We start from the raw sequence: 21,606 nt of genomic DNA, 5'->3' as shown, positions 1-21,606 counted from the left end.
GGAGGTGATGCTCACTTGAGGCTGATAGGCACTGGGCAGCTCCCTGCCTGCCCTGTGCCAGGGGTGCTGGGAGGTGGGAGATGAAGGTAGGGCTTTACCCCTCAAGAATAAGGGTGGGTTTATTTCTTTTATCCTTCCAAACTCCTCTTCATGCGTGCCTTGATGTTCACAACTTGTCTGTTCATCTCCCGTCTAGGGACCAAGCCTGGTGGCAGAATTTAGCCTTAATAATCCATGGATAATTCAGCAGCCTGAAAGCCTAGGGTAAATTCCCGAGATTTTGAATGTTTCTTTTTTAAAGTCATTTGCAGATCATTCACTGCTAGTGGGAGCTTCTCCCTCTTGGGGATGGGGAAAGCATATTTACAGAGGGCTCCTGGGTGTGCTATTATGTATGTTGATGCAGCAAAACCCTTCATTATCCCATCAGTTTTTCTTCACCTTGTTTTTCATGTGATTGAGTGCTCAGCAAAGTTGCTTTAATCCCTGTGAAATCCCTTGTGGATTTGGCAGGGTGTGGCCTTGACAGAGATTTTCTTTTTCTTTTTCTTTTTTTTTTTTTTTCCCTGAGTATTAAAGGTACTTGTGTGCAGGTGAATGGCTGTTTCGCGTGGCCTGATGCTGAGCTGGACCAGCAGTTGGGCAGGGAGTTGGATGGGGGATGTTGAGCAGTTGCTGTGATGCTCTGTGTGAGCATCACCGTCTGGAATGTGGCTCTTGTGTGTACTTATCCTCCTAATGCATCTGTGAGGTTGGGAAAAGAGAAGATCTAGAGAAAATTCACCTTGTTGGTAGGACGCTGTCATGTTGAAGAGCTCCCAGCTCAAACAAGAGAGCAAGGAACCGGGCTTGGAGCAGCTTTTCTGGTGGAGGATGGTCCCTGCAAGGGCTGAAGGGCTCTACTTTGCACTGCTATCAGCTGGCAGTGTCATCCTTGTCTTCTCCGTGGCAGAGATGAGACTCTTCCAAGCCTTGCAGCCCATGGGTTCTCCCAGATAATTTTTCCTGGCTGAGGAAAGACACGATGGCTTCTCAAAGCCCCATGGAAACATTGCCCACTGGCGTTGGATTTGTTTTGGGGCTGGGCGGTGGGAGATGACTGAGACACCCTCTGGGAGCTCAGGGGGTGGGAATGGGCCTTCTAACAACAGGGTGGTGGAGGGGTTTGGTTCCTCTTCCCTGCTGGTTTTTATTTAGAGGAAGGTTGTTGGGTAGGCAGTGCCATCTGCTTTGCTTTGCAGGTTTTTCCTCTTCGAGACCCAGTATTTTAGCTCTTTGAAGCATCTTCAGCCTGGGATGGAGCATGTGGGCCCTTGCATTATCCCACCAAGGAATCTGGCTTGGCCAGGGACTGCAGCTGCATTGAGTCCCTCTCGAGTTCCTTAAGAAATGTGTGTCTCCTTTCTCACCACAACACTGCGCATCACCTAGAGTTTCTGTTCCCAAGCCCTTGACCTCTTGGCTCATCCCATGCTTGAAGGGGGTCAACAAGCCGAGAACGGTTTCCTTGTGCTTGGCTGGAGCAGTGAGAACCTCACCTGCTGGGCTGAGTTTCTCTCCCTCACTTGGGACCTGCCCGGATTTATGTCTCTGCTCTGCCTCAAGGAGAATAAAAGCCCTTGAAGAGCTTGTGGTTAACTGGCACTTAATTGATTCTGAATAATCCTGACAAGTTTTTGCAGTCCTTGTGGTAATCTTCTCTGTTTCCAGTTGAATAGCTCGGGCTAGGTCTGTATGGGTGCCAGCTGTACATTGCTTGGCTGCATTCTTTCATTTCCAGCTCATGCTTTCCTTTTAACCCCTCCACCGCCTTCTTCACAGAAGCTGCAAATGGGGATGGTCTTTTCAGCCTCCTTTCCTTGCAGACAGCCCATTCTTCACTTTTTCTAGGACTGTGTTTAAGGAGCCTAAAATGTGGCAGTGTCTTTTTTTTTTTTTCCATGGCAGACAAGCTGATTTAATTTTTATACCTGTATTATAGCCGTGGCAAACTAACTTGAGGTGTGATGTATGGTTATGGCATGACAGCAATAAATGACTTGAAGAGGGTGGGGAAGGACCAGGGAGAGGATGTGGAGAGCTGAGATGTAGGGGCACAGCTCCTAGCCTGAGCGTAGTCTAGAATGGCCTGAAATTGTACTTTTATTTTGTGGGAACACAGTGCAAGGCTGCTCTGCTGACATCTCTCATTCATCACAAGCCTGACTCTCCATGTGTTTAGGCAGAGGGTGTGCTGTGTTTGTACTGTCTGTTTCTTCCTCTGCCCTGAACAAATTTTCTGCCCGTGTGAAGTTCTTCACTATGTAAAGCGATGATTTCCCCCCCTCCTCCTGCTGCCTATGGCGTAAGAGGAGATGTCTCCGTCTCCCTGTGCCCTCAGACTGTAATGTGACCCCCTTCCCCCTCCCCAGACCCTGTCAGGGAGGGTAAAATCTTTGTGCTGCTTCCCTTAGATGTGCTCTGGGCCGGGAGCCGGACTCTAATTTTGAATTAGATAGATTAGGTTTTGAAATAAGCTGGACTAATATTGAATTAATAATATTGCTGTGGTGATGGGGACCGCGTGGTGCTCGTGGTCTGCTGGCTGCCCGGGGATGCCTCCAAACTCTCCCTTTGCCCCCCAAGTGGGGCTGCATCGCTTCAGAGAAGACAACACACGTGGGGCAAAAGCCTGGAAAGGGTCAGGAAGGGAGCCAGGGCCGTGTGCGCGATTCCTCCCTCCGGCTCTCCTGTTACAGAGCTTGGCTCATGCTCTCCCCTCTGCCCCCCATCGCTGCCCTCCTCGCTGCGCCCGCCTGCAGCGGGGCCTGTGGAAGCCGCAGCTCCCTGGCCCACAGTCGGCCCTGGCACACAGCCGCAGGGAGATGCTGCGGCGAAGCATCCTTTGCCTCTCCCTCCCCTTCGCAATCCCAGCCCCAAGTTCAGCATCTCGGGGGCAGCTGGTCGCCACCCCATCCCCGGTGTGGGATCCTGCTGCTGCCTCCCCAGTGCCGTGTCGGGGTGTCGGGGCATCCTCCCCATCGGTGCCGGTGGCCGCTCGCCTGTTTGAGCCGTTTCTTTCCCGGCTTCCCCCTGTGCCGCAGGCTGGGAATGGTACGGTCCTCCCTCAGCGCCCGTTGCTCCGTGGATGTTGCTAGAAGGTGAAGGCATCAGCGCAGGCTGCAGAGGCTGCGGCGGTTGCAGCCAGCCCCGAGACATCCCGGGAGAGCGGGTGGAAGGGACCCGCGGAGGAGGTTTGTGCTCAGCTCCGGCCCTCTCCCCCCTGCTGCTGCTCCAAGGGTCCGGCAGCATCGTCAGTGAGGAGCCATGACCCAGGGGAAGGTAGGTGGGAGGCCAGCGCCGGCATGGTGAGTCCGTCCTGCTTGTGTAACTGTTGCATGTGCAGAGGGGGGAAGCGGGTTGAAGAGAGGGTTTAAGGAATAAAGCAGCTGCTGTGGAGGGGGGGAGCTGGGTACCTGCGCACAGCCTGGTGTGCCGGCCCCTGCGGTGGGGGGAGGGCTGGCAGAGGAAGAGGATGAAGGGCTGTGTCACTGTGGGGTTGGGGGCTGTTTTTTCCTGGGGCTGGACATGCAGCTCAACCCTGCTCTTGGACCTGTGGCCGTTTCCTCCACCCATCCTGGGTGCCAGGGAGCTCAGCGGGGTGCTTGGGTTTCCCCATCCATGCCCGCTGCAGTCAGGACCCAGCACCTGCCCTGAGCACCTCAGCACCTCCTTCCTGGTCCAGAGAGCTCCGGATTTTGGGGACTTCTCAATGCTCCGGGACCAGGGAGGCGGGGGTTACACATAGCTCAGTGCACCATTGCCATGACAACGATTCGGGAGGATGCCTGGATGCAGGCAGCACCATCCCTCTTCTATCTCCTTGGGTATCTCTGGGGGCTTTTCAGGATATTGGCCACCCTATACCCAAGGGCTTGCCATGAAGGACAGGGCGAGGACAGTCCCTGTGAGCTGGCAGAGGAGGTGGCGCAGTTATCTGGATGCAGCTGGATCTGCTCGTGATGCACATCCCAGCCTGGTACCCGGGCTTTATTTTCAAAGGCCTGTTAATTTAAGACCTTACAGGGGCTGCTCTGTCTGTGGGGCTGGTTAGTCTGTCTGCTTCATTTCGGACTTTTTGTGATTCCAGCCCCACATCCCTGTGATCCAGGGGGCTGCTATCCCAGATGCTGAGCTGGCACCCTCTTTGGCAGCAAGGGCAGGATACCAGGCTCATAACTTATCCCAGGATGGCAAAGATCTAGAAGGTTAGATGGATAATGTTCCCAAGGAGAAGGAAGTTCTCAGGTGGTGTGAGGCTGGCTCTTTGCTGGGATTTCATAGTCTGAAGACATGGGATCCTGAGTCCTTTAGCTGCACCTTCAAAATATGGAAAGCAGCGAGGCTGAGCCTCTGGATGGGCTGAGAGAAACGAGCCAGAAGAAAAAGTTGGAGGGCCAAGCCAGAGTGTTTCTTGGGGGCTAGGAAAGATGTGGGTGTAAGTGGAAATGAAGGAGTTCAGGGTTTTCTGCCCAGTAACTGAAAGCACTTTTAAGGGGAAATGTAGAAAGAAGTAGGCTGAAAAGCAGAGAATTATTTGGATGTTTTCCAGTGTTACAAATGAGCCTGAGGCACATGGGGGACACTGGGCAAGGCTCTTGTCTCCCCTCAGACCCAGCTGCCTGTAATTTTTCATCCCCTTTAACATGTCAGGTGTTTTCTCATCTCTTCCCTCAATCAATCAATCAGGGGATTCTCCTTCCTTGGGGGGGCAGTTTCTGTGCTGTTCCTACATTCTAATCTCCCTCTTTCCCCCCTGTCCCCTTCCTTCCCATGCAGCTCTCTGTGAACAACAAGCCCCCCAACTCTGAGGGGCAAGGGGAGAAGAAGGACAATGCCACGGTTCCACCAGCTCCTCCAACCTATGAGGAGGCAACAGCAGGAGAAGGGTTGAAGTCTGGTGCTTACCCTCCTCCCCCATCGGTGCCGCTTCACCCCAGCTGGGCTTATGTCGACCCCAGTAAGTCCTTCTGCGGCTGTACCCAGGGTGAGCCCCTGGCAGAGGGGGTAGAGGGGTGCAGAGATTCCCCCCACAGGCTGTTAGGGAAGAGAGGAACCAGGGATGTGGTCCCAGTTCGGTCCATGGTAGAGCTCACCCCAAAGCTGTAGCTATAAGCCATATAAGTCTGGATCTATATGTAAAAGCCCAACCACTAGACCGCAGTGCCTTCCTGAGATGGGACTGAACTCCAGTGCTCCGTCCCTGCTCTCCTCCCCGCTACCAGGATGGGAAAAATCCCCTCTCCCAGCTGGGCAACGCCACCTCCCAGGGCTGGGGAGAGTCCTGGTACAATGCTCCCCGCTCTGCAGGCAGCAGCCCCCCCTCGAGCTCCTGCTCAACCCCGGCTTTCAAAGAAGCCGCTGAACTGGCAAAATCAGTGTCGCGGCACCAGTGATGTCTGGCTGCTACGAGCTGGTGGTCAGAGCCAGGGGAGGCTAAAATGGCTGGACTTGAAGGCTGGATTGTTCCAGCATTGGGCTGGGTGGCCGACTCCTCGGCAAACAAACAGCTTTTCTTCCCTGGGTGCTGCGTGTGGCTTCTGCTTGGTCGTGACAAGTGGACAAAGACTCGACTGTGCCCAGGGCATGGGAACGGCTGTGTGGTGGCAAGCTGGGATGGACGCAGTGGCCGGCAAGCGAGTCTGCTGGGGTGGCCAACTGCTTGGTCAGCACAGCTTGAACTGGAGCGAGCGCTGGAGGGACTGGGTTTAACGACTCCTGAGTCCCCTCTCTCTGCTCGGTCCCCTTCCTCTGCTGTGCTTTGACTGCCTGATCCATGCGGCGGGGACGGCTGCAGCGGCAGGGATGGAGATGTTTAGGGAAAGGGAAAGAGCAAGCTAAACCCCTCTGAGGTGTGTGCCCGCACACTCCAATGGTTTCACGGACTTTTCCCATTCTCGTTTGCCTTCAGTGGTCAGAAACAGAGGGGATAAATAACCTTCCAGCTTGCTCTAACAAACCATCTGGGTCTTTCCGCTGTCATGATGAATTTTGGATAGGTAAAGCCCAAATGGGTATTTTGGGTATCCCGGAGGACTTGTTTAGATGATGTGTCACCTCTTGTCCCCTCCCTGACGAGCCTGGCAGGATTTCCTCCCTGCAGCTGTGTCCTGTGCCCTGATCCCTGATGGTGTTTTCCTCTGTCATCTCCTTCTCCCCTTTCCCTGCCCTCAGCCATGCTGCAAGCCGGGGCTCCTGCACCAGGGTCAGGGGGGACACGTGCCACGGGGCTGTGTCTGACAGCTTATGTGAGAGTGGAAGTAGCTAGAGAGAAGGGGTCTGTGTTTTTGCTTCCTTTAATAATGAGCTTGGGACACACTGTCTTGCTGCCTCAGATGTGGCCCTTGGCTGGGAGGTGACCAGCGCTGGGGACACGAGCCGGGGAGGAGGAAACCTCCTCCATTCCTCTGAGGCATTTAGGCGTCTAATTTGGTGTTTAGATGCCGTGATTGCTTTGACGCAGGAGGCACTGAAGCGTCCCGGGGATATGGGCCTCAGGTGCTCTCAGCCCTGCACGGCGATGATAGATCTCGCAGAAACGCAGGGAGGATGCGCTGCAGGAGTTTCATCTCCACTGGGGCGTAGAGGAAGGCACAAGAGATTTATTAGGCACAAGAAGAGCACAAGAGATTTATTTCCTGCCAGGGGCATCTTCTGCAGTAAAAGCAAGGAAGCTTTGACCAGTAAAACAGAAGAAATCCAGGACCAGGACCTGGGCTTTGGCTTTCCTGGTGTCTGCAGAGGATCTTTCCTCCACCTGCCTGAATGATCTGAGTATCACTGAGCTAAAAAGCTCTGAGAAGGAGGGGAGGCATCTGTCAAACGGGCAGGGGTGTGAATGTATAGCTGGTGTCATCTCATAAGCTTTCATTCTATAGGAAACCCAGGCGGGGGGGCTGTTAGTGACGTGGAAGGGGATCTTTGCAAGAGAAGCAAATAGCACAGGGAGTGATGTGCTAAGGCAACTGAGGCTTCGGTATTTGTTTTATTTTTTTTCTTGAGCATGAGGTTCAGCAGATGGAGAAGGCTGATTCTTACATCTAATCTGTGCAGCTGATCCTAGCGGGGAGAAGCTGCTGCTTCGGGTTTCTCCTTGCAGCCGCCCGCCCTGCAGTGTGTTCGCTGCCACCGTCACCCCTGGCTGGCGGCACAGCCGCCTCCCCACCGGCAGAAGGTTTCCAGTATTTCCCTCCATCTCCCTTCAGGTTACAGAGCAAACTGATGCTTTACGGTCCAGCCTTCCCCCTTGCCCATCTGCAGGGAAACTCCAGCACCAAGAGTTTGTATTACAGAGCCTTCACAAAGCAGAGCCAGGTTGTGTGGTGCGATGATGTGGGGGGAAGGTACCCTCAGCAGTAGCCCTGGAGTTGTTTCCCCTGTGTTTAGGCTTGTTGCTCAACCATGCTCTGGCTCCCCACACAGAAATCAGATTTGAGGATGGACCGTACAGAAAAGCTGGCTGTAACCAGCTTGTCTCAGAGGAGAGGGCACAGTGTTGACACAAGACGTGATGCAGACAGAGTCTAAGCCCAGGCAATTACAGAGCAGCGAGGGAATCCTCCTGCACCAGAGCTCCTGACGGAATGACTGAGGTGCTGAGTCACAGCTCCTCTGGGGGATGCTTTAATATTCAGTGAAAGGTGAGCGAGGATGTGATGCGAGCCCTCTAATTGCCGTTAAGGATACGGTGTTACAGCGACAGGAATCGCCCCTGGTGTCCTTGCTGTGCTGGAGTTTGCAGAAGTGGTTTCCCCTCTCTGTTCTTGGAGATGGTCCTGACAAGATTCAGGAGCGGGAAGGGAGAAGAATGCACCCCAGCAAGCTTCTGCTTTGCAATGCAACCAGAAAACCTTGAAATTTGGGCCTCCTGAGCTGTAGTCAATCACTGGGGTCAGATTGTTGTAGCTGGGGAGGGGACGGGGTGACGGGAGCTGATCTGTCTGGCTTCTGCTTCAGGCACAAGCCCGAGCTATGGCAGCAGCGGGTACCCAGGGGACACAGAGATGCTCACGACCTTCAGCTGGGATGACAGGAATGTGCGCAGAGTGTTCATCAGGAAGGTAAGGGGCAAGTCTCTCCAGGCTCAGCCTTCCCCTGTGAAGGCAGGAGAGCAGCTCTGAGCCTTGGAGGGACCTGGCTGCAATGGCTTCGCTGGTTTTCTGGGCTGGGTGGGAAGCAGAGGGTCTGTGGGTCACCCATGGGCTGCCTCTCGTTGCAGGTTTATGCCATCCTGATGGTCCAACTCTTGGTCACTCTTGTTATTGTGGCTTTCTTCACCTTCTGGTAGGTCTCTTGTGTAGCAGTAATGCTTGCTTTGTCCAGCGTATGACCTGATCCTGAATTACCTGTTACTTGGGGGTGTTGTCTGTTATGTAGATACCCGAGTTGGTTGTTGTTTTTTTTTTTTTCCCAGTGTGCTCCAATAGAAAAACAAAACTGGGAGAACCCCGAGAGGTCCTTCAGTACTTCTGCTACCTTGCCTGCACGTCCTCAGGATGGTGCATTGTCCGTTCTGGGTGCTATCCCCAGCCAAGAGGCCCAGGCTGCTTGCCCTTAAAAATTAACTGCTGTATTTTTCCTTTGGGAGTTATCAAGGCCATCAGATCCCAGCCTACCTCAGCTTCAGGGGCTGAGTTACCTCCCCTTGCAGAAGCAGATACCCCACACTCGAGCAGCAGCTGCCTCTAGCTCAGATGACTGAGCATTTTGGGCATGTGTGGCTCACGTTGCCTCCAGAATAAATAATGAATCACTGTCAGCCTGAGGATTTCAGCTCCTTAATCACCTCTCAGAGAAGGCAGCGGCCGTTCCCCAAGCAAGCCCGACTGTGTAATTGATAACAGCGGGGCTGTCTTTCCAACTTGACAGGTTGAATTTCTTTCCAGTTGGTCAGTCTGCTGGGTAGATTTAGTGTGGGTTGTTTGTTTTTTTTTCACATACCCTGTGCTGCATCACCCTGTGCGTGTTCCCAGGTTTAATTTAGCAGCAAACTGTGAAATGATCGGGTTTTTTATGCTTTCTGCTCAGCATTCATTTTCTCTGTCTTGCAGCGAGCCGGTCAAGGGGTACATTCAGACACACTCTGCCTGGTATTGGGCTTCCTAGTGAGTATCTCTGTCTTCTCCTGTGGCCACGTATGGTCCAAACAGCTCTGGATGCGGCTGCGGTGATGTGGAGACACTTTTCAAACCCTTTTGTACCTTGCATGTGATATGTGTGCAGGGGAAGCTGGGGAAATTAATGGTTCCTGAGGTGAGAATATAGAAAATCCCACCTAAATGAGACATGAGAGAAGCTGGATACCTCCAAATCCTTCCAATAGAGGGTCTCTGCAAACTGGGGTCCAAGTAAATATGTGAGTGTTGCTTGCAGAGCAAACCAGGTAAAATGGAGCAGCTTCCAGGAAAACGGCACGGAAACCCAGATGGGAGACCTGAAAGGGTGCTTAGGGTACCTCGGGGGCTTCATTTTGTCCCTTTGCATGCGGGGAGGTCACCTGGGCTCACATCCCACGTCTTGATAAGCAGCAGGTGTGAAGAGGGGTGCAGGCAGTGAAGGGGGCGGAGGGTGGGTGCATCTGGAGGTGTTTGGATGTTTCTGGCTGTGTCGGAGCCGGGCTGTCATGTCTGGATCTTCATCACGGAGCTGCTGTCGGTGCCCAGAGTTTGGGATGCCGTTCGTTAGCCGAGCCTGGTCTGAAAGGTCAGTTTGGAGGCAGCGTAGGCTTGTGCTCCCGTGCATTTCCTGGATGCCGCTTGTGTTAGTGCTGCTAATTAAGCAGGCAGAGTGTGCGATGCAATTGTCTGTGAACAAGGCTCTGTGAACTTGGCTTTAATTAGTTCACACCCAAATCATGAAATGTGTCCAGGCCCGGAGATGAGACACCAGCTTATATAACTTCAAAAAAAAAGATCCAAACTAGCAGTAATAGAAAGGAACTGACATCAGCCTCTTTGACCTCAAGGGAAAATAACGTGCTCTCCTTGGCCCGTTGGTAGACTGGAGAAGCAGCGATGCCTTGCAGGGAGACGAGCCCAAGTTCTGTTCAGGTCCATGCTTTGACCTTTGGGTTCATCTCTTGCAGCTCACTGACCAGTTAGCAGTTATTTTCCTGACTTTCAGTAGGAGCAAACATGTCTTGGCCCAGCTGGGGGTAGTTGTGTACCTGAGGGACTTCAGTTTTGTCTGTCCGTTCAGGTCCCAGCGAGCCAACCCCTCCCTCCACCCCAGCGTCTCCAATCGCTTGTCCTGATCTGGATTTGGATCTCCTTCATACACAGAGACCCCCAACTCTCTATACACCTCTGCAAAATAAAAGTGGGTGCCCTAGGGTGCTTTCCTACTGCTGGGGTGATGGCTCAGAGGGAATAAAGCAAGCGCAGATGGGCAACAAGGGAGCTGGACAACTGCAGCGGCTCTCTTCGCTCCCTCCCTGTTTTCTTTCCATCTGTTCAGCCGTGTCCACTCCCGCTTTCCTGGTTTCCTCGTGGGAGAGCAATGCTCAGGTTTATCTCTGGTGCATTTATCATGGCCCGTGGGTTTTGCCGTCATGTTCATTTATTAGACCTAAGGTGAGTGGCTATCGTGCAGCCATCGGCATGCTTGGAAGCTGCTCACCCCCCCCCCAGGCGCTGGGTGAAAGCAGGTTCCCACTGTGCCATAACCCATCAGCACTGTGGAAAAACACCCGGGCTGCGTGACATCCAGAGCAGAGGGAGACCATCCCTCAGCTGTTGGATTTTTTTTTTTTTTTTACTTTACTGAAGGGTCAAGTCATGTGAGATAAATAACTCTCCTGTGACCCGGGGATGGCTTGTGCAACAGCATATTAAGCTTGGGTCTGCGAGCTTCACTGACCTCAGAGGAGCCTTCTACTGGGGCAGTAACATGGGACCAGTTCCCTTCTCCGACACAGACCTTCCACCTGGCCTTAGGCAAGTCACTTTTGCCAGCCCTGTGAATCTTGGCTTAAGTGCTGCTGGAATTCCAGCAGGATGCCCTGATCCCACCAAGCCAGGAAGTGCCTGGAAATGAGGGGCAAAGTCTGGCCACCTCCGCATGAGTAATTCCTGCATGGACGAGGTGTCAACAAGGAACACGTGTGGGTGCTCCATCTATCCTGGAGCTGAACGCTACCCTTGCTCTGCCCTAAAACTCTCCTTTGGGTTTTTCAGGGATGTCTGTGCTGTCCCAGATTGGGGACTGGCAAAAAGCAGGCAGCTGTGGGCAGAAAACGGCTTCAGTGAGAAGCAGAATTTGCCCCAATTCCTACCCAGCTTCATCTCTGGCACGGTGCTGGCATTTGAAACAGCGCAGCAGGGCACTGAAACCTGTCAGCTGGAGGCTTCTCTCCTGTTTCACCACACAACACCTGGGTTTTTCCTCCCTAACTGCTCTTTTTCTCTTCTTTGCAGTGCTGTTTTCTTTGTGACCTACTTGATTCTTGCTTGCTGCTCTGGACCCAGGTAAAACATTTTCCTTTTGGTTTTGAAACAGCCCCACAAAACAAAGGATGAATGTTTTCCTCTGGTTTCAAGCATGACCAACGATGTTGCGGAGATGGGATGGGGTCACGCCGATGCAGTGATGTAGGGACTGAGGTGGCAGCTGTATTTTCGGGCCTGATGCAGTTGTGGGTTGCTGCAACCCAGCATTAAAAGCTGAAGTCAAGGTGCAGCTGGCAAGGAAGTTACGTTGCAGCATATTGCATCACGGTGCAGCTCCAAACTCTTGTTACTGCAGGGGATGGTGGTCTGTTCGCAGCAGAGCAGGGCACTGCTGGCTGCTCTGCCAGAATATCATGGGGACGTTTACTCTCTTGGTCTAGGAGCACCCCAAATGCACTCTCATTCCCAACGGGATGACTGTCCCCTCGCACCACCCCTGCCATTGGCTGCACAGGCCATTAATTATATGGCACGTCTTACGCAACCTGTTGTGCAGCGCTGCTGTCTACCTCTGCCCTCCGTGTCGCAGGGCTGACCAGCCACTGTGTCTTCACTTGCAGGAGGTATTTCCCATGGAATCTGATCCTGTTGAGCATCTTTGTAAGTAGCACATCTGGACAGCATCTGCCCTGCCCCTGCAGCCAGCGTGGGTTTCATAATGGCACCAAGCAGGAGAGACGTTTGGTCTGGATTCCTGCAGAAATTTCATCCTCTAATTGCCCTGCACTTGGGCTGAGGAGCTGTAATTGAACTAGAATGTGATAAGCAGGAAAGAAAGGAACCTCTGTTTAAAAAAAGAAAAAAAAAACCAACAACACACACAAAAAACCCCCAAACTTGTGGAGGCTGGTCGGTGATGGGAGCTGGGTTAGGGTGCTCGAGTCCTGTGCAAGAGGGGTACAAGGATGGAGAGGTGGGACTGCTCTCAGGGCGGTGGCTTGCCCTCGTTTTAACCTGCCCTGTGGATATTAATCACTGGAGGATTAGAAACTATGCAAAAATTGCTTCTCTTGAGCATCTGTTTAAGAGGTTTCGCTGCACTTATCACTGTAATTGGAATGTTTTATCTGCTGCGTGTCTCTCCCTGGGACATGAATGCAGAAGTAATGTGGTTCTCTTTCCTTCCCAGACACTCTCCATGGCTTATCTCACTGGGATGCTCTCCAGGTAGGCTGAGCACGTGGTCTCTGGATGTCTTTTGGTCCTATGTCCTGTCTTTTCCTGCAACAAAAACCTTCCCTACTTCTGAAATATATGGGCCACCTGATCTCTCTGGAGCTGTTCCAGCAGCCACACAAGGCCCGACCTTCCCTTTTGAAAATACATTTTAAAGCAGCTCTCCAAGGCCTATGGTGACATCTCCTCCTCTGGCACAGCCGAGGCAGCACAGGGCAGTTCCTGGCGGTGCTGAATCCTGCAGATGGGCACTAGAGAGCCAGGGACAAGGCAGCGCCTGCAGGGATGGGCTATAGGGAGCTGCCACACACCGTGATCGCACCTTTCCCACGAAGCAGCACGCTAGCAGATGGGGCCGGAGTGAGACGAGGAGTTTTTTTCCAGCAGTTTCAGTTTTTTTGTAGTCTACAGCTTGTGTTTTTACTGTTACAATCTGCTCACAAGATCGGCCCTGGTTCACGTGGGTCCCTGGTGATGAGGCAGATGAGCCAGTGGGAGTTGATGGATGGGTGCTGGGGACAAAGAAAGTAGCAGCTTCAGCAACTCAGGGAAAATACCAGCAATATCACCCTCCAATCAAACCGAAGGGGAGAGTGGGGACTGGCTTTTCTTAGGGCTGTTGCTGTAACCAAAAGCAGTAGTCAGACATAAAAAAAAATTATAACCGAAGCCTGTGGTCTCCCTGCCTGTTCAAATCCCTCCTTGCCTGTGGTTTTCCAAGCCCCAACCCCCTGTTACGAGCACATCAGTAGCGTAAGAGTGGCTGCAGCTCTCTGATTCCTCATTGTGCTGCAATGACATTTGTCATTCTATTTTTATTCCCTCCTAGTATGAATCCTCCCCTTCTCCATCTGTCCACGGACAGATAGGTTTGTATAGTAAGTCCCCATCTGAGCTGCTCATGAGTTCCCAGAAGGCAAAGACATGCCCTCCTGCCTACCCTCTTCTATTTAAAGCAGCAGGAAAACCCATCTAGTATTTTTTAGTGTTTTCTATCCTCCCCTCTTTACGTTAAGGGGGACATTGATCATTTCAGTGTTGTTTGTGCCCCTAGGACTCATGTTTTCTGTGTACATTTCTGCTAAGCTTCTGCCTGTCTTAATCTCTCCTTCTACCCATTCCTGTGGGAAACACTGAAAAGTGGTTCTGCTGTTAATTTTGCAGTTACTACAACACCAAGTCAGTCCTTCTGTGTCTGGGGATCACAGCCCTGGTGTGTCTGTCTGTCACGATCTTCAGCTTCCAGACCAAGGTGAGCTTGTGCTGATAAGTCCCTCTGGGAGAAGAATCTCCCTGGGATAGGACACAGGGTCAGGCAGTGCTGGGGGTGAGGTGGGAAGGGGCAGGTCTGTAGGGCTCTGGATGCAGGAGCAACCTGAGGGGTGCTGGGGTGCAAAGTGAAGGTTACAGGAAGATTAGGACAGATTCTGGGGTGAGGGATGTGTCAGGGGTATAGATGGGGCTGGAAGATGAGGGTAAGATGGGCTTTTTTGAGGATTAAGCTGTGGGGTACAGAAGGGCACTGGCACAAACGTGTACGATGGGCTTTTGGATTTCAGGTACCCGATGGGTACTGGGTTCTTGCCTGTGGCAATAAAGGGGACATGGTAAGCGTTTGGCTCTGTGCCATGCAGATGGGCATCGGGCTATAGGTCCTGGGATGCAGGTGAAGCAATTGCCACATGACAGCAGGGCGGGTGTGCTGCTGGAGAGTCCCTCCCCGTGGACACGGGTAACGTGATGTTCTTTGACTCCGCAGTTTGACTTCACCTCCTATCAGGGCGTCCTCTTCGTGATGCTCATGGTGCTCTTCTTCGGTGGCATCATCCTGGCTGTGATCCTGCCCTACCAATACGTGAGTAACCACCTGGGGCCCTTCCTCACCCAGTGCCACCAGTGCTGGTGCAAGGCTGGGAGGTGATCAGCCTAAAGCGGGCAAACTCCAGGACCTGGCTTGGGAGGGGTGTCCCAGCCTGCTCTCTGAAAAGGTGCAGAAACACCAACAGAAGGAGAAGGCAAGACCAGGTGGCTGTTGCCTTGTGGTTGTACAATCAGATATCAGCTTGTAGGACAGCACTGGCCTGGGGCTTGAGGAAGTTTGCTTCTGTTCCTGGAGCTGTATAGTGACCCCACGGCAGGTCATACCACCTGCTTGTGCCTCGGTTTCCCCTCCAGTAAAACCAGGGTAGTGAGCACATTAAAACACTGCCTTGCCCCATGCAGGGCCCTTGCCCCAAATTCAGGGCAGGACTTGGACTCTGGACAAGTGCCGTGGGGTGCCTGTTTGGCCAGACCTGGCTGTGTTCACACCAACACCAGGCAACGTCCTGCAGTGTTTAAATCCCAAGGCTCAAATTTCTCAGAAATAAGCACCTCCAGAGGGTGACTCAGATCCCAGGGGCAAGTCCTGCTGATGAGTGACCACCTTATCGCTCCTCCAACTGCTGCCAGCCCCTCTGGCACGGGCCCAGCCCCTTCCAGCTGGCGTTAGCTGTGCCCAGCTGAAATCTTGGAGCAGCTTGTGACTACAGCCGATAGAGGGTTTGCTGTGGCAGTACAGAGTGTCTGGTCTCCATCCAAGAGTGTTTCATTAGGAGAGTCGTCATTCAGGCAAGAGCCCGACAGACCCTGGAAGATGCCAATGAAAGAGGGAAGGTGTGTGGGGCTGTGCAGCCACCACTGATCACCCTGAATGTTTGCTTGTGCTGAAGGCGAAGTCACCCATCTGTTCTGATCACAGCAGCCTTTAAGTGACCTCCAAACCCTTCACATCTCACCTGGCTCCTCTGGGGACCCAAGAGACACCTTAAGGGCCAGACCTGCAGAAGATACTCCCAATGGTACTAGCCCTGGAGTTGGGCTGATGATGGACAAATACACAGGCTGTTGTTTCCAAAATCAGGAGCTTGGATTTTGATTGTCTTGGCTTGAGTTCCACCTCTCCCCTGTGCAAACGTGAGGGTAAACCAGCTTACAGCGCCAAGCCACTGCCATTAAACTGTTGAGACAACTACTCTTTATCTTGCAGCTTGTCAAGATAAGCATAGCTTGAGGCAGCCTTGTAATGAGCTTGTCTATCTGGGGAGGCAGGCTTCGAGCTCTGGTTGAATCAGCAGTCAGTGTGGGCACCTTCTGGAACACAAGGCACCTTCTCCATGAGCACTGTGCGCTACTGTGCCACAGCAAGCAGGGGCTGGGCTTTGGTCTTTGTTCCAGTGCATTTCCTGCTGTGACTCCAGCGGATGGACACATTGAAGTTCTGCTTAATTCAACCTAGATCTAGTTCTTGGAAGCATTTGGTGTTTCTTCCAGTGGGATCAGCCTTGTCTGGGCAAATAAACACCTTCTGGGGCTGCTACAAAATGTGTTTCCACCAGGACAGTGCTAAGACCTTTCCACAGAGACAGCAGCTGTGGTGCCGTAGGCTGTTTGGAAACACAAGTACCTGATCTAGAAGCTTATGAGCCAAATGGACACAACGGGGAAACTGAGGCACAGTGACTCATCCTTTGCCATGAAAAGATCCACAACAGAAACTGTGTTGGAGCTGGAAGTGGTGTGAGTCCATCCTGGGCTATTAGAGCACTTTCCCTAACTTGTATCCTCCACACGAGAGCTAAACCCTCTTCTGTGTCAAGTCCTAATTAACCAGTTTTCTCCCAGGCACTGACTGATGGATTTGTTTCCTTTAGGTCCCTTGGCTCCACGCAATCTACGCTCTGCTTGGTGCCATTATATTTACTATGGTAAGTGGGTGCTGGTCATGGGGCCTGGGAATGTGCTGGCAGGAAAAATAAGCAACTAAGGAAGGACTAAATGCTTTTAGCCTTGAAGGGTGCTTGGGGAAGGGAGAAGAGTGAGCTGCAGGGTTGTAGAGAGCTCCACATCTTCAAATGGCTCATGAATAGCAATTACTGCAGTGACCTCAGCCCTGTCCCGAGAAGGTGCTGGTGTACGTGACAGTGCTGGTGCTGAGCATGGTGTGATTGGCAAACCCATGCTGTATGCGCAACACTAGGTGTGAACGGCAGAAAGCAGGGTAGGGATGGGGCAAAGAGGCATCTCTCGAGTGGGAAAAGCAGAGACCAAGCTTTGGCACATCCGTGGGAGCTGGCTCGCAGGGCTCAAAGGGAACTGGGGATGAAATGAGGCTGCAGAGGTGAGCAAAGTCAAGTCGTGGCTGGCTGAGTGGAGTGAGCCAAGCACTGGGTATGAGTTTCACTAAAACTGAGGTACAGGAAGAGTGAGAGGCTGTGGTTTGGGATTAAGGGGCATTAGGAAGATTCATTGCAGGCAGAAAAAGCCCTGAAGCTGGGCAGCTCCTCCAAAGGAAAGTTGCAAAGGCTTGATTCACTCCTTCCAGTGCTCCCTTGCCGTCCCTCCCGTGAGCCTCTTCCCAGAGCAAGCCCCGGCAGTGCCATGCTCGCCGTTCGGCTGTGGGAGGTGGCTGGGAAGATGCTTGGTGTTACCTCGAGGTGGGGGTCAAGAGGAGGGCTGCCTTGGGGTTCAAGGCGGTGCCTATTGGGCATGTTGTGAATAAATGAAATTGCTCAACTGCTCTTATTAGCTGTAAAAGTCATTTCAAGTGAGCTCGGATATTTCTTCTGTGATTCATGATTAAAGACTGTTCTGTAAAATACAAGTAAGCTTAAACATCTTATAATTACCCCATAAACTTCAGTCAGAACCTCAGCTCAGCCTGACAATATCTGGGGAGATCAGTTGTTTTTTATGACTGGGGAGGGCAAAGGTGTCAGCTGACCCCAGGTGATGGTGAAGGTGCCCAGCCAGCCCTGAAGAGCTCCGTGCCAAGGTGTCTGTCACAGGCTACGTTAACAGAGGGAGTAAAAGCGAGATGGGAGAAGATACTTGGCTTGAAGTCATGCGACAAGGCGCAGGTTTTCACGCAGCCCACCCTGTAGCTCAGGTTTGTTCCTGTGAGTGCTGTGTCCCTGCAGCAGGCTGGGCAGGGGGTTCCCACTGTGATGGCTTCACTGGTAAAATCTGGCCTGTACTCAGGCGTGTCTGCACCTCAGGAAGGTCTCTGCTCCCCTCTGCATTGCTGCCCAGGATCTGGGGTTTCCTGCTCTTTATTGCTTTGGTGGTGGTGCTGCTGCGCTGTCATGTGGGATCCAGATCACCTTGTTCCCTGGCAGGTGTTTCTGAACTGGGGGAAGACTGGAGATAACTGGGAATAAGTCTGCAAATAACTGGGGGAAGTCTGGGAACAGGGGCTGGCTGAGGAAGAGCAGGGAGAACTAATGCAGAGCTGATCCTGGGGCACACTGGGGATGGATGAAGCATGAAGGAAGCAGGCCTGGAGTAACAGTTGGGCTCAGGGTTTGACTATGAAGAGCAAAATGAAGGAAGGGGAAGGTTGCAGCTTCTTCAGTGCATTGTTCTGAGCTTTTAAATTGCAGTTACAGCCCATTAAAAAGTTTTTGTTCTGGGTACAGTGAAGCAATTGGGAGAACTCCTGTCATTAGAGCACTTCTTACCTCCCTGTGCCAAATCTCCATGTCATTGGGTTTCCTACTCTTTCTTCACAGTTCCTGGCATTTGATACTCAGATGTTGATGGGGAATCATCGGTACTCACTGAACCCAGAGGAATACATCTTTGGAGCCCTCAATATCTATCTGGACATCATCTACATCTTCTCCTTCTTCCTCCAGTTCTTTGGCTCCAGCCAGGAGTGAGTGCAGCAAGGCAGTATCTTCTCTTTGCTGGCAAGATTCAAGTGTTTAAAATAAACCTTAAAAGAGGAGGAAAAGAGGGTTTAAAAAAGCAAACAAAAACACCCCCCCGCCCCCCCCCCCCCCCCCCTTTCTGGCCCAGTAGCAGGCTCCATTCAGTCAGCTGAGCAAAGCCCCTGGGTTCCTTACGCAGCTTGTATATATGCTGTTAGGCCTTTGTGACCCAGAAAACAAAGCAGGGCTTAAGTGTTATGTCTCTTCTGCTCCCTCCACTCCTACTGAGATCAAACCAGACCAGAGACCGGGAGGCATGAGCCCAACGTGATCTTTTTCCCAGAGGCTGTCAGAGTTGCCTGCCTGAGTTCTGCATATCATGGGGTGTTGAAGTGCTGAGACCAGCTCTGCAAATGGAGAATAAAGTAAAGGGGAGGAGAGTAGGGAATTTTGCTGGGATCCTGGCAGGAAAACTGGCTGAAGAAAGGGAGAAGGCTAGGGAAGTACTTGCATCCCCCTGTTTCTCTCCTGCACTCATCTGGAGCCTTGTGGCCTCTGCAGAGATATATTCCTGATAGCGTCTGCTTTTAGAAGTGCAGAGCATAGGATCACATAGCCTGGATGTCCCAGCAATCAGTCCTCCAGGCACAAGGGAACCTGTTGTTCAGGACGTGCAGCCTCTTTGAGGACATCCCTAATGCCCCTGCAGGAAGAATTCTGTATCCTTTGCGTCTGGCCATGGGGCTGAGTGTGTCCTTTTCTTCCCAGAGTGGGATAGCAGGACCATCGGCTGTGGGCTCACCTCCCCACCCATTTTCAGTTCTCTCTGAAGTGTGGCTCTTCACTTGGGAGGGTTGTGATCCCATGTAAGGGTGATTGGCAAAGAGAAGAAAGAGGCCCAGTTTCAGAGCCTGTACAAAGCCAGGCAAGTGGGAAATGGGCGGCTGAGATCCTGTGACCCATCATGAGGATCTGATGCCTTCACCAAATTCTCTTGGCTTCTTGAGATTAATGGTCCTAAGTGGTTACTACCCAGACACTGAGGCCGGGGTGAATGTCTGTTGCTCAAAATGGGCACTCCTCTGTAGCAAACACCAACACCGCCTCTTCCTCTGGCCATTTTCTAGTTTTGCTCCCCCGGATGGGGATGTCGGCGAGAGCACTGGATAGATACCTCTGAGTGCTCAGGTAACTTTCCATCTTCCCCTTGCTCACATTCCCCTCTTTGGGGGATTAGCTGGCTAATTTCTAACTGTAAAGCTCCAGGTGGAGATAAGAGGCCTTTTGCTCTTATTTAAAAAGTGATCCTTGCTGCTGATAGAAACCCGTATCTTCAATCTCTCTGGGAATGCCAGGGCAAGTGCGTCACTGAGCTGCCTCTAGCAATCCCTGCGTGTTCGAGAGAGGCTCTGCCAAAATGCTCCGTACCGCGCATTCCTCCTCTGCTGCTGCCCTGGCTTTTACCCTTCACATGTTTGTATCCTCCTGCCACACGTGTTCAGTGCCCCGAGCTGGGCAGAGGAAAGTTACTGTGCAGAATAAAAATGCTTCAGCCCTTCTGTGGCTGCACTGGGCCTTGTCTAGGATCACACAGGAGCGCCACTGATGCCTTCCATTTAACCTTCCTCCCTAACAGCTCCCCCCGAACCAATTTAAAAAAAGCAAAGCCAAAATAATTTTCAGGATAAAGGAGACTATTAGGTGATGCCAGCATTAAGTTCGTGACCCACTGATTTCTGCAGTGCATTGCAGAGGAGAGACAAGGGCCTTGAATTGCTGAGCAGGCAGAACTGGGAGAGGGGACAGAATGGGAGGCACCCTAAAAGTTTATGAAGTAAGAGTTTAAAGAGAGAATTTTCTGGCTCAGACCCATGCAGGCACTTCTGAAATATCCTAGCAGACTGGCTGTGCGGCCTCTTTTTGCTCACAGTAAAAGGCCTTGTAAGTATTTCTGCTTTCCATCTTTTGAGGAGGGAGTGTGGAGTTATGTCATGAGTTCTGACTCTGAAATAGTCCTAAAACTCCTCCTCTGGAGGACAAATCCAGACCAGAGCTCTGCAGCCTTCCTTTCTGCACTGGGACTCCTCCAAACTGGCCCTGCGTACCCCGAGACCTGGGGAGGAGAACATGGATCTGCAGCCCACTCTGGATCTCTTGCTCTTTTTCCTTCTGGTGTGGAGTAACTTTGCCGCTGCCTGAGCTGCTGCTACGTCCTGGCTTTCTGCTCCTGCGTGGGAAAAGCTTGCATGGCACCTGCTCCGTCTCCAGGCCACTCGAGTGGGGATGGCTTGCTGCCCTCCCGTGCCCCTCCACAGGGCTCCCTTCTTGCATGTGTCCTGGTCCCTCTCCTGCGCTGACCCCAGGGCCTGCAGTCCATCCAAGCCAGGCCTACCGAGAGCACCTGGACTGAAGCAGTGAGGAATATGCACGTGCTCAGAGAGGTGGAAGTCCTCCTGAGGCTGAGTAACGCAGGATTAGGGGTGGGATATAGCTATAGGCATGTTCCTCCTGGGTTCCCTGACCGTCGGCGCAGGGGAGGTGCAGGGCTGCTTCTCTTCCTCCATGTGGATGTCCTTGATCTGAGGTCTGCATCACCCAGACCCTGGCTCTGTATCCCCCCTGCTCCTTTTGTCCAGCCATTCTTATGGTTTCATTGTAAATAAGATTTTGTATTTTCTCTGAACATTGCTAATAAATTGTTGCAAAACTGTTATTGCTGCTGTGAGGTCTCTTTACTGACGTGCAGCTGAAGGAAGGGCTGGTTGCAGAGCTGGTGCTTCATCCCCTTAAAACAGAAAACATAAACAAGAATGTGGTATGGCTCAAAGTTGTAATGGAGAGCAGGCTGTCCCTTCGCTGGTTATGACTAAGGAACATCCTACACAAAGTAATAAAATGCACATGACTCCAGCATAGGCATCATGCATCAGAAATATTTGAGAACTGAGGGCCAAAGGGCAATTTGAGTGAGGATCCTGCTCTCTCTTAGACTTGGTTTAAGTGGCCACAGGATTAACAAACAAGTAAGTGGGGGTAAGTAAGTGTTGTAAGCAAGGCACCTCCTCAGAGGGCATTTTCTGCAGCTCTGGAGAGCAGCCTGACGTACTCAGCTTTCTCTAGAGTCAATGGGAAAAAGAAATGCCTCCAGAGAGCGTTTCACCTGACCCAAATTAATGCCTACACTGGGAGGTGAAAACTCATATCTCTCTCCACCAGCTCTGAAGCACTGATTAGTCCAGGCTGGCAGAGGTCTC

General features: G+C 52.2%; 1 protein-coding gene across 1 annotated transcript; it reads left to right on the top strand.

Moving 5' to 3' along the window:
- Window positions 1-2,918: 2,918 nt before the first annotated feature.
- FAIM2 (Fas apoptotic inhibitory molecule 2) lies at window positions 2,919-21,065 on the top strand. The gene is made up of 12 exons (XM_026867635.1): window positions 2,919-3,321; window positions 4,819-4,999; window positions 7,996-8,099; window positions 8,258-8,322; window positions 9,090-9,143; window positions 11,454-11,504; window positions 12,047-12,086; window positions 12,616-12,653; window positions 13,827-13,914; window positions 14,422-14,517; window positions 16,355-16,408; window positions 18,212-21,065. Exons 1-12 carry the CDS (start codon window positions 3,307-3,309, stop codon window positions 18,359-18,361), a joined length of 936 nt encoding a protein of 311 aa, XP_026723436.1. The 5' UTR covers window positions 2,919-3,306; the 3' UTR covers window positions 18,362-21,065.
- Window positions 21,066-21,606: the final 541 nt, after the last annotated feature.

This window comes from Athene cunicularia, unplaced genomic scaffold (genome assembly GCF_003259725.1).
Source record: "Athene cunicularia isolate RWA unplaced genomic scaffold, athCun1 chrLGE22_part1, whole genome shotgun sequence".
NCBI lineage: Eukaryota > Metazoa > Chordata > Aves > Strigiformes > Strigidae > Athene > Athene cunicularia.
The sequence above is the reverse complement of the archived record's forward strand: the minus strand, read 5'-3'. Positions and strand labels throughout refer to the sequence as shown.

Bases quoted from the DNA above. Each gene is read 5' to 3' on its own strand.
- FAIM2 (XM_026867635.1), top strand. The intron at 12,087-12,615 runs GTAAGTAGCACA...TTTCCTTCCCAG, and splicing joins TGATCCTGTTGAGCATCTTT to ACACTCTCCATGGCTTATCT. The intron at 13,915-14,421 runs GTGAGCTTGTGC...TTGACTCCGCAG, and splicing joins TCTTCAGCTTCCAGACCAAG to TTTGACTTCACCTCCTATCA.